Raw genomic sequence first — 12,482 nt, 5'->3', positions numbered from 1 at the left:
TAGTTTACTTAACGACAAAATGAGACTAAGCCTAGAGCTTCTTAATAATAGAAGGCCTACATGAAGGGCTACAGATTACATCACCACATATATAGGCAATTTTGGACATAAAATGCTTTTGTACTTAAAAAAGATATAAATAAATGAAAACTACATACATTAGTCCTTGGTTCTCGAGGGTAACTATGTAAATGATGGCTAGGACTGCAAGATTAATCCAATAGAATTGAAATGGTTATGTCAATGGTTGCAAAGCTGCAGTTAGATGTTGCTTCCCTTCTTTACCATGCAACATCTTGTCTCTGTGGGGTCCAAACCAAAATCTACAAACATGTTGAAATGCTTGAAATTCTTACAATAGCTGAGCAGTTCATATTGCAGTCTTTTCTCAAATTTCAACAATCCTGGTTAAAACGACAAATCGCCTCAGCCCATTACTCCCCCCTCCTACTTTTGTATTCATTAAAAGCACTCTGCGTTGACTGCAGGTTTTCACACACCTGCCAAAAACTTTGCACAGTAGATGAAATATTGCTTTTGAAACATTATTAGAAAAGGAAATGTGGGAGTTTTATTTACCCGCGCCATATCTTTTAATAGATTCATTCCAAGTTTCTCAGAACAGTGGCAGCTCCTATAAACACTCAAAGATGGCCCTCCTTTGTCCTCCTCCGAAATGACTACTCCACACCCTTGTGCCCCATATGTGCCCAATCACCGCTCTCCCAGTCGATGGATGCCGTTAACAAGAAACCCATCTGTGGGCTGTAGCTGAGACACTCGCATTATGGAGCAATGAAACATAAGAAGTTTGGTCCCCGAGGTAATAACACAAGCTGCTATCTCACTCCAACAAAGAAGTGAGAGAGGGATGGTAATATGAAATGCAAATGCGTGCTGTGATTTCAACACGGCACAATTATCATACAATACAAAATAAACAGCAAGCGATGAGGTGGAAAAGCAATAGCTATAGATAGTGGGCCTGCTCGGTATTGGAAAAACGTATCTCATTGTGATTTTTTGAGAACTATAGAATCATATTGTACATATTTTAATATTTAATCACGTAATTATTTGACATGTTTTTGATACATTTTTATTCTGCCATGTCAAACGATTTATTTCCATCCGGTGTTGATCTCAATGGGGATCTGGACTCGTGGCCCCTGAACCACTCTTTCACAAAGAATGAATACTGGCATTGTCATTTTGGAATATGCCCGTGCCATAGATACAGACGGCATCTCTGGAATCGCCCATATATGGTCATGTTTGAAAACAGTTAAGGGGGAAAAACAATTTTGAAAAAATGTAAACTTTCTCTAATTATTTAAAAACCTCTTTACCAAAGGCTGAATTATGAATGTAGTTTCTACTAAATAAAGATACAAAGACATGGAGAGGAGCAAAGTGGTTCAACAGCCCATAAATACATAAAAAAAGAGAATGCTAACATGATGCTACATGTTAGCATCGGGCTAATGCTAACGGTTAGCTAGCGCTAGCTACAACTGCCGTTTTTTCACTTCTACTGAACAATCTGCTGTGAGAAAATATCCATATGGGCCTGATTTACACTTGACTTTATTTGTATGTGATAAATAAGTTCATATTCCACCAGAAAATGGCTAACAAGAGTGAAAAATTGAGTTTCCCAAAAGATTCTATTTTCCCCCTTGACGAGGCCACGCCCCCTTCTATGACGAGATGCCGTCTGTATCTATCAGGGAAGAAGAAATCTGGTCATTCAGGATGTTCAGGTTGTACATAGTGTTGCTGAACGTGTAAACAAGCAGCAACCTCCCTCTCTCTTTACAGCATCGTTTTCTGCCTTCTATTTGTGGTTCCTGTGTTCCACACTGTTTTGCTGGATGCTTTTGTACGTCTTCTTTTCTGGGGTTCGGCAGATGTTTACTGCAGAAAGTCCATAGTGGTCCTGAAGTAAGCAGCTTTTTAAAAGTAAACAAACAGCTCGCTTATGAGCTAAAGGCATTTGAGACCTACACATTTCTTGTTCTGAAATGCTGAAGCGGCACCAAGAGCCCCCCACACCTATAGCACAGTGGAGGCGTCATAAGAGGTGCTACAGGAAGATGGTGAAAGACTGTTGTGGAGCAGAGGGAGCTGTGCAGGAGGAAGAGGAAGGAGGAGGTGGAGGAGCTGACCAGTGTAGGACACCACGCTCTGAAACAGGGACAACCCCAGGAGGCAGTGCACCGTTTCAGACGATCAGAGGAGATTTTTGTTGTTTAAAAATGTTTCTCGATGCTTTCAGTCATACAAGTTGTCTATCATTGACAAAAGAACTGAACTTGTCATCTGTGCTGTTGTGTTTACTATGGCACCAGGCGGAATATACCGTCTCCCTCAACACTAAAACAATCACATATGATCAAGAACTTTTGTCTGTGATGTTGTTTGCTGCCTCAAAAGGTAAAGTCTTTGCTATTTGCGATTTCTTTCCATTTGCGATTAACTGCGCAGCCCTATTTTACAGTCCTCCTCCAGTATGGATTTTTCTGCTCTGGCCAAAAGCGAAAAGAAAGGGTGATTGGGTAATTTCAAAGCCTCCGCAGCGGCCCATGGTATAATTTAAGTGTATTGTCTTTTGTATCTGCCAGTGTGCGGGCGTCCCAGACTGCTGAGAGGGCGCTTTGAAGACAAAAGATTCGGTTGTCCTTTTCGCCTGCGATTGTTGGTGAAATGTGTTTTCAAAGAAACGCTGAGCGGGCTTTCCAAGCATCGGTAAAGGGTCAACTGTCCCATTAGCCGGTGATATTACAAAATCACTCATTAAGCTTTTATGTGCGATTCAATGGGGCCCTGCTGGCTCTGATTCACGTGGTGAGAGTGTTTCCATTTATGTTGGTGTGTGAACGCTTGCTGAAGGTTGGGAAAGGTCAAAACTGATAGAGGGGCTTTGAATGTTCTCTGAGCTCTGAGAAATGGGCGCGTCAGAGAAATAAAACCAGGGCTATAAAAACTATAAACGTGTGGTTGAATTTGTAGCCAGGACAGAAATGGCGACGCATTTTAATTTCCCGATCGGGTGAGACCTTTCTGTTGGAAGTTTCTATGGCATCGGGTTCAAAGTACTTAAGACCAAAATCTAGAGAATATTTCCCGAGGCAAACCTGAGATACTTACCTTAACCAACCTCACCTCGCCACCGAGCTCGGACAATTTGCTGAATCTCACATAATATGAACCTACAGTGTTCTCTAAGGGGATTTAAAGAGGAATTTGACAGTATTTCAGTTGTACTCTAATGTTGTTAGATCACTATTCACTCTTAATGATTCTCAAAATTATCCCGGGGGCTAGAAGATATGCTTGAGGGCCAGATTTGACATTGCCCACTCCTAGCCAACAGGCTCCCAAAATATAAAAAAATATTACCCTGCAGCTTAAAATGGTACAAGATTTAACAGCGCCATCCAGCCTTAGTGCAGTACTGCAGTTATGAGTAATGTCCGCTGGTTTCTCTGCTTCGTGACCGTGATGCTAGGGGCCGCCATTGCTGCAATACCTCTATATAGAGGCGGCAGAACAAGCTAGTTTTCCATTAGAAAGCATTGCTCTTTACACACATTTTAAGCAACTGTAAAGCCTGGTTTCTAATTTTTGAAAGCTTTCTACAGCTAGATATTACTGTGGGTTAGTTACAATTAAAGAAACCAGGGAGGGACATCGAAATACATATACGACATAGAAATGTTGTATATTAATGAGGGCCAGACTTTGATCGACAGGCCGTTAGCATAAGAGCTAATGGCATGGGCACGGTTACGGCTGAACTACACGCCCCACGAGGGCCGAGTTGTCAGTGAAGATCCCGCCCTTTTTAGGAACATGCTCGGTCAGAGCTGGGTAGGAGGAGTCTGTAAATCCGCCATAGATTCCCTTTTGAACGTGGTCATTATGTAGTGATGTCTATTCGTTTTACAGTCTATGGAAGAAACACATTTTGTTGATGAATGTGATTTTCCGGAATGATGAATTAGCAGGAAAACAAAAACAATGCACCACTGGACACAGATTTATAAGGTTCAAAAGACACCCCAAGTGCCACTTTAATCAAGATCTCAAACTTACAAATAAAAGTTCACTTTGTGACATGGTGAATATTTTGAAATCACTAAACATATCCAATGTTGGGGAGGCAGAACCGCGTCTTCTCTACTCCCTGACTCGACGTTAAGTCCTCCCGGCTCAGGAGAAGCACCACTCTCTCTAGTGTCCATACGCAGACAGGCCTACTGACCACTGAGTAAAAGAAAAGCCAGACACTGTACAAGCAGGACTGTAGGCAACACAGTTCATCTCTATTAGTCAACTATGCATCACTCCGCTCGCTTCCTACCTCCTGAGATGGGGAGAAAAACTAAAATAAAAAAATAAGGACACTAGACAGCATCAACATAGCAAGTTTTGTAGCAGCCAATAATAGGCATCACGTTCTGTTGGAGATGCATAGAGCTAGACCTGGCCAGGTAAATCTCTCTTTTTACAGATACACGATGAGGAACATGCAGCAACAACAACGACAATACATCATCATTAATCTCATTGCTTCCTGGTCGCTTCTGGGACATTCAAGATCGACAAAGAAATAATTTACAATCCTCCATAATGGGACAGAGATATTGCAAAACATATGAGGGGCATGAAGGCAGAAGCTTTAAAGCCACAGTGCGGAACATCTCACCTGAAAATAAAATTAAATATAAGCTTTTTTTTTTGTTTTCGTTTTGGGTGTTTTTAATGGTAAAACATCTCTATAAGCATGCGTCTTTACTGTGAGTGGGTTCACCTCTCCTCAGGCCAAACATGAGGCTTAAATACATCAGTGCTCCTTCAAATGCTTTGTTTTGACAATTTACAGCAAAACATAGCTTTGTCGGTGTCGGGCTGAACATTAGAGGAGCACGTTTGCTATGGCTGGCCTGTTGCTCTTGTAACCAACATAACTAGGCGTGTTCCGCGGTGTGGCTTTAAAGAAAGATCAGGTCAATTTAAGTCCACAATTTTTAATGGAGGAACATATTTACATCAGCTACTGCAGCTGGGAGCACAGGATGTTCTGAGGCGTCCATAAAGACAAACAGAGACTGGGGGTAAAGTGAGAGAGAAGTGAGGAATGAATCTTTTTTTAGGGGGCTGTAGATTTGAGATCGCTGACAGTGGACAGCTTGAATTTCTAGCACTGTTCATGATATCTACAAGTTTTTTCTTTCTTTAGTAGATTTTGCAAATGTTAAAAGATTAAAAGAAGCTCGCGGCAGAGAGATTGGGCCATTCGAAGATAAGAATATGGGCGAAAGGAAAGCGGAGGACACACTGGAATGGCTTCAGATCTGTGCTGATTCGGGAGATTCCTGGTCGGCTGATGGCGTTAAGAGTAAAGGGGGGTGGGGGCGGAGCTACCAAATGTATCCGATCTCCTCTTCCTTGTCGTCTTCCTCGTCTTCATGGTCCTCCACGGTGCCGCGAGGGTGCAGCCGTCCCCGCCTCTTCTTCTGCCGACCGCGGCCGCTCGGTGATGGTGCCTCCTCCTGGTCGTCCAGCAGAACGACCGCGCCGCCACTGCCAAAGTCCCCTGACGTCTCCTGGTCCTCATCTGCAGAGACAAAGGCTGGTTATATGGACGTTCATTTGCGCTAATCAGAGGAGGTCAACCATTTGTCATTCAGATCCGGCTGTGAGGAAAACAGAAACTATTCAATGATAAGTTACAAATAAAGTAGACACGTCAATAAATTACTTCAATCTATCTATTATAGAAAACGCTATCTCAATGGCCGCCGCCTGGGCGCCGCCATGTTTATTTCCCATACCGACTTTGAAGCTAAGCAGGGAAGTGCCTGGTTAGAACTGGGATGGGAGACCGTTCCTCCGATGCTAAGCAGGGAAAGGCCTGGTTAGGACTGGGATGGGAGACCGTTTGGGAACACCAGGAAGCCTGGCGACAGTACTGAGTGTGTGCGTGGTTGGTGTTATTACATCCGCGGCCGGCCCCCACGTGACGAGTCCCACCGCTCGCGGGCATTGGCCACGGGTCCATATGGACCGCGGTGCTGCTGTCCGAGGACAACCCGCCGTCACAAAAACGCGAGTGCACGAGATCTGACTGCCGTGCGTGTGCGCGCGTACAAACAGGGCGATGTGTGTGTGCGTGTGTGTGTGTATGTATGTGTGCGCGTGCGCATCCAAACAGGGCCATGTGTGCGTGTGTGTGCATGTGTGTGCGTGTGTGTATGTGTGTGCGTGTGCGTGCGTGCCCAAAACCTCCTCAAACACGAGCCTCTAATCACACGCGCTGCTCCGACTGATTTATCCTCCGTGTGCGTAAAAGCGAAAATGACACTACAACTTAACGAGCGCATGGCCTGCACTGCGTAGTTTTTTTTCTTTTTATCTTTTTTTTTACTTTGCTGCTGTACCATTTGTTTTCTATTTTGCTTTCACGTATTGTGAGCCCAGAGGTACATTTTATTCTAAAGCAGCTTGGAAAGCATTGCCAATTTTATTGTAAGGGTATAAATACTGTCTAACAACGATAATTAGGCTATTTCAGTTCAAAACCTACTCATTATTTTTTGGATTGTAAACTACCGTGATGCACCAAACCACGGGTCCTGCACTTTGAACCAAAGCGTTAGAGCTGAACCCCTAATATTTATCCATAATTATTCCACTGTCTCTTGAATTCTATTCCCTGAGTTTAGCGAAAATATTGTCGTTGTAGTTTATAAGAAAGGAGTACGGGTGCATCAAACACTCCAATTGCAGTTTGTTTGACATTTTTTTTTGCATTCATTCTTTTACTCATTTGTAGTGGCCATAGTTCTTGGCATGGGTTGGGAACCACTGGTCTACAGCTGCACTGTGTGACGGGTTGGACATTTCTTTGTAATAACTCATAATCTCAGAATATCAAATGTGGAGACTAGCGAGGCCCGGCCGAAGGCCGGGTCTCAGCTAGTACTTTTAAGAAGATTATCCCCAGCTATTGTCATAATTCTCTTGGATTACATGGTATATTCAACAATGCTTTTTCTTTGTTTTTATTAACAAAGTAAAACCCTAAGAAAAGTTTGAAGGCTCCTTAAAAGAGCCATCTGAAAATGTGAAAAACAAACAGAAAAAAACAAAGTAAATGTCTCCCAATTTCAGAAAAAAAAAGAATATTTTTTGACAGCAAACAAAGAATTGTTTTCAAAAGGATTCATCAGAAATGTTCAAAGTGGAAGTGATTATCTTCCACTTTATTTCAGATTAATATCAAGGGCAAATAAGACAGTGAAGTTGTCAGCGGCTTATATCTCACATTCAGGTGGAGCTGCGTCTGTATGTCCTTGTGCTTAAGCTGCTTCTGCATTATCCTATGTTTACTCCATACAGAGTCGGTGGGGGATACTCCAGACTGCTGCTGCTCGGTCTGTGGTCTGAGCTGGTCGTGCTTGTTAGAGTTAGACCAAAGACAAAAGTTGGCCCTGCTTGAGTGTGGGGCGCTGGACAGACACCTCATCAATATTGGAAGCAGCAATTACTGGCTGCGGCTGTGGTTGTTATTCATGTGGAAGAATCAGTGAGTGCTGCCTGGTTATTTGATTGGAAATCAGCAGGTCTTTATAGATTATTCCTTATTTTTCCCCAAAAATGAAATCAGAAACCCACTGATTTGCAGCAAAGTGCCATACTGGCAAATACAAAAAAACAAACTAGGGCTGAGGAAAAATTGTAATATTTGATCATTGTCGAATAAATTGTCTACTTGTCCCATTTCAGCCCAAGACGTTCTATTGAACGTCATCGAATTTTGTCAAAGACTTAATGAATTAATACTCATGGCCAAAAACTCAAAAAGATTGATGATGCATGACAGTAATAATCACAGTTTGTACATCATTGTACATCATTGTGCATCATTGTCCATTCAAAAAGCAGTTATGGGTGTCTCCACTTCAACATAATGAATGTTCATGCAGGACTGGGACTCAATGCTTTATATGAGTTTTGGAATCCACTCGATTCTGTTTTATTTACAATGTCTAAACATATTTGTATGTGGTTGTAATTACCGAAAAAGTTTAATGTCTAAAGTCACAGATTATGGAAGCAAAGACAACATTTTAGGCAATTGTGACAAAGTCAATAAAGCACTTTGCTGCCAACTAATGTGTGGGATTTCATTGTTGGAAAAGAAACAATAATTATCAAACAGCATCCTGCAGACACACTGATTATAGCCTGGCCGCGCCAACATAAAAGCCTTCATAATTACACAAGTATTTCTGCAAAGTGTTGCCTATAGGACAAAACCTTAGGCGCAGCTCTTCTGCTGCTCGTCTAACTGATGGGAGCTCCTTTGACATTGCTCGGCGCTGGCAGGTGTGACAAATGGCCCTACTTGACTTGTGAGATGCTGCTGTTTTATCGGGCCTCCATGAGCCGAATGCACAGGTCGGATCAGATCTATGAGTGAAGCTAAATCAGTCAGACTAAGCCCACAGACTGCCTCATTCCGTATCTGAGTCCTAAACGACACTGATGCTCATGGATAGATTATGCAGCATGGAGTCGTGCGCTTGTATCTAGAGATTTTGATTTCATTGAAATAGTTTTGTGTTAGTGACAAGGTCAGCAAAATTAGCTACATAGATGGTCATCGGTAGTTTTTGTAGTGTAACAATAGTCTTTGCTTTGTCCCCAACTAACACATTGACACCTACATTATTCAATCACTGCACACTCAATGGTCACTACTCACTATACGACACATGACATTCATACACAGACAAGGCGGGTGAAGTATCTTGTCCAAGGACGCAGTGACAGTACACACTGGATGGAGATGGGTAAAACTGCCAGCCTTTAAATTGGTGGACAAACGCTGATCTATCGCATATGAGCTGTCTCTATGTCACTGTCACGTCCTTCTTGGAATTGGGCTATTGCTGTGTCTGAACAAATTAAGCTGGATGAAGTGCCTTGCCCAAGGACACAACAGTAGCCCGTTTCTACCTACTTTTGCCCAAAGGGAAACAAACATACCAATAAGAATTGGTAAAAAATAGTAACTCCGTATATTTATTTTATTCTGAATCTATTGGTACAAATCAACAACAAGTTCTAACTTTATGTCCAACAGAGGATTTTGTCTGGTATTTGGTGAGAAAACTTGAAAGAATCACTGGTTTACAGACGAAGCTCAGGAGACCGTCTACTATAGCACTGTGCTACAAAGGAAGAAGGAGGCAAACAGGGAGCAGTCCACCTGGACCGGGCTCCAACATTGAAAGACGGACGAACAAATGGGAGCCAATAAGGGCAAACGCAGCAAACAAAACGTGTTAGCCTGATGTGCGAGTATGCTGTGGCCTCACCGCAGTTGGGGTTGCCTTGTTTTCTGGAACCCGCGATCTCGTTGCCGTATTTGTCCACGCACCAGCACTGACCGGTGCTGCCGTGACACTGGGTCGACTTGAAGTACCCCTCCTCAGTGCAGCGGGGAACATAAGAGCCTGCCGAGGAGAGTAAAGAAAGTTGCTTAGTGCAGTGGTTCTTAGCTGGTGTAGCTCTGGGACCCATCCACAACCTATAAAGACAAGCCGTGACCCAAACACTGCGTTTAACTTGGAAAAATTATGGGATGCCTAAAAATGTACAAATGTTTCTTTCTATGTAAGGTCCAGTCACACCGTTTTATGGTTGTTTTCATATATAATGCTGTGCCAGAGGTTTGGAAAGGCAATAAAAAGCACATCTCTCCTGGTCAATGATTAAAATAAATGTGCATTGTCTTAACCTCTTTCGGCTTTCATTACAAATTCATTTTTTATTTGGTTATCTTCATTGATTTTCCTACTGTTAACACGATGGCAAATGAAAACAGGACATGTTATAGGCATATTGTAAACAGGAGGAAGGATGAGAGCACTAAAGGGAAAGGTCAGAGGATGCTCTGATGGGGGAGCGTTGATAAAAGCTTGTCCTGAGGCTGTGGTAATGTTATTGCATAGGCACCGAGGGTCACTGACAATCAGTTACAGCTTTGAAGGTTGCAGGACGACAACAATACATTCTGTTTAAAGTCACTTTAAATAGCAAACACAAATGCGAGCAGAGGGGTAAGGAGTGCCACCTTCATCTGACCCACACTGAGCTCATTTTTCAAGCTGTTTTAGAACAACTTGCCCGATGGGGACTCACGATTCGCACAAAATGTCACTGCATTTTCAAGTGCATGCATGTATTGTTTATTTACCGCACTAAACCTTTTAAATGTTAAAGCCAAACTGCAATCTTTGGGATAAAATACAAGCATTTATTGCCCAATGAGCCCTGTATAAGAAGAGCTAAAGTCGCATCCATCTTCTGAGGAGACTGAGGTCCTTTTATGACTCTGTGGTAGCCTCTGCTCTCCACTACGCTGTCGTGTGCTGGGCCCCGGGCAGCACAGAGCGGGACAAGAACAGACTGAAAAAGCTGGTCAGGAGGGCCAGCTCCGTCCTGGGCTGCCCCCTGGACTCTGTGAAGGAGGTGAGGGACAGCAGGGTGTTAGCCAAGCTCTCATCCATCATGGACAACACCTTCCACCCACTGCATGGGACTTTAGAGGAGCTGATCCTTCAGTGGAAGATTGAGACACCCTCAGTGCAACGAGCGCTACCGCAGATCCATCTTCCCCACTGCTGTCAGATTCGGCATCAGTGTCACATTATGCACTTGCACGAGGACTGTAAACTTTGCACTGTAAATGTTGACTTTTCTGATAATTTCATATTGTTACAGTACTGTATATAAGATACCTACCATTTCCTGTCTATTTTGTACCCCCTGAGTGTTTCTTGAGAGCTGATGTACAAGTTAATTTCTCAACTGTGAGATCAATGAAATTCTACCTTATGTTATCTTATCTCTTAGCTAAATATCAAGCTTGTTTACAGTGGAGGGGCTCACCTCTCCTCAGACCTCTTCCAAATGACATCAGAGTAGATTTAGCATAGTTGTGACATTTGTAAGTTTGCTTATCAATAACATATAACCTGGAATGTTCCGGAGTGTGGCTTTAAAGTACGGCACAAAACTTGACCAACACTGACCTATGAGGCTCTTCTTTCGACTCTGACTTTGGATCTTGCTCTTTTCCGTTTGGCAGGGCAGACCTCCGGAGAGAGAAACACAAAAAAACACAATTAAACAGTTAGTTTTAACTTTTCACCTCGCCTAACCTTTCATTGATTCTTAATAATGGGCCGCATATGCCTCAGACTCCGCTCCGAATCGATGCCTCGCTTCGATAATTTCCTTAAAATGTTGACTTCGCTTGTATACGGCCATTAACACCAACGTTATGGCTGTGCAATCTGAAAGAGGCGGCGTAATGGAAGAGGTGAAAAGTGTGCGATGTCTGGTGAGGTGCAGTTTAAAACACATTAGCAAACACACTCGCAAGGCAAATAGGTACGATCTCAGCGCAGGTTAACTCTGTCAGTGTCAGCATCACAGCGAAAAACAGCGCCCATAAGTGTCACTGCAGCAAACATGTCCTATGAGTCACCAATAAGCCTGTGACACCCCTTGGTTGGCCCCTAAACGTAACTTTTTGTGAGGTAGTGGAAAACGCCAGCGACCCTCACCTTCGGGTTTCTGAAAGCAGAAGCACCACTCGTTGTTGGACAGTTTCCCGTCTTTGAAAGAGTCGCAGGAGTTGAAGAGCGGCTTCATGCACAGCTCGTACTTGTCCAGGTAGATGGCACTCAGCTCTGATTGGTCCAGCAAGAGGTCAAAGTTCATGTCCAGCTTGTTGAACATCCATCCGAGCGACTCCTTGCAAATGGGCAGGATGCTGGTGTCAAAATCTAAAGCGGGGAAGACACAACAGAACAGAAGCAATGGGTTCAGAAGATTGTAATTATTAAAGATGCATTATGTAACTTTTTATGTGGGAAAAAAAAGTGGATGTTTCTGCGTATGTGACCTTGCAGTGACCCGGCGGGCTGTATGAGTGGTCAGCATGACTTTCCATCACAGAGGTCTCTAGGACGCTCCAGGATCAATTGTTTGTGAGTTTTTTTCCAGCTGACCCTCTCACCAGAATACCTACAAAACAATTTATCCTGGAGGTTTGTAGAGACCACCGCGATCGAAAGTAAAGGTGCCATGCTGACCATTCATACATCCGCTGGGTCAAAGGTCAAATACACACAAATATCAACTTTTTTGTTTTGCATAAAAAGTTGCCTAATGCACCTATAATGCAATCATGTGTAGCAGTACACTAAAATACTGTTTCATTTATATTCTAGTGGAAAAAACTACACCGATAACAGTACGTATCGACATAGTGTAGACATTTTAAAGGGGCTAGATGCAAGTTTGCCATTTTATACTCACTACTGCCACCTCAGGTCATACGTGTAACTACACCTTCTATATTAAGCTCGTGCATGATGGCAATTCGGACCCAAAAT

General features: G+C 43.1%; 1 protein-coding gene across 1 annotated transcript in view; it reads right to left on the bottom strand.

The window, feature by feature from the left end:
- Nucleotides 1-5,369: 5,369 nt before the first annotated feature.
- Nucleotides 5,370-12,482, bottom strand: part of spock1 (SPARC (osteonectin), cwcv and kazal like domains proteoglycan 1) — a 116,109-nt gene continuing 108,996 nt past the window's right edge. Inside the window, exons 9-12 of the mRNA XM_079557461.1 lie at nt 11,649-11,870; nt 11,112-11,174; nt 9,393-9,530; nt 5,370-5,623 (exon numbers count right to left, since the gene is read on the bottom strand). Of these exons, the coding sequence (XP_079413587.1) occupies nt 5,427-5,623; nt 9,393-9,530; nt 11,112-11,174; nt 11,649-11,870 (620 nt within the window). The 3' untranslated portion in view covers nt 5,370-5,426. The remainder of the gene's footprint in view (nt 5,624-9,392; nt 9,531-11,111; nt 11,175-11,648; nt 11,871-12,482) is intronic.

The sequence above is a fragment of the Gobius niger genome (genome assembly GCF_951799975.1).
Source record: "Gobius niger genome assembly, chromosome: 5".
NCBI classification, from domain to species: domain Eukaryota; kingdom Metazoa; phylum Chordata; class Actinopteri; order Gobiiformes; family Gobiidae; genus Gobius; species Gobius niger.
This window is presented reverse-complemented; position numbering and strand designations above follow the sequence as displayed.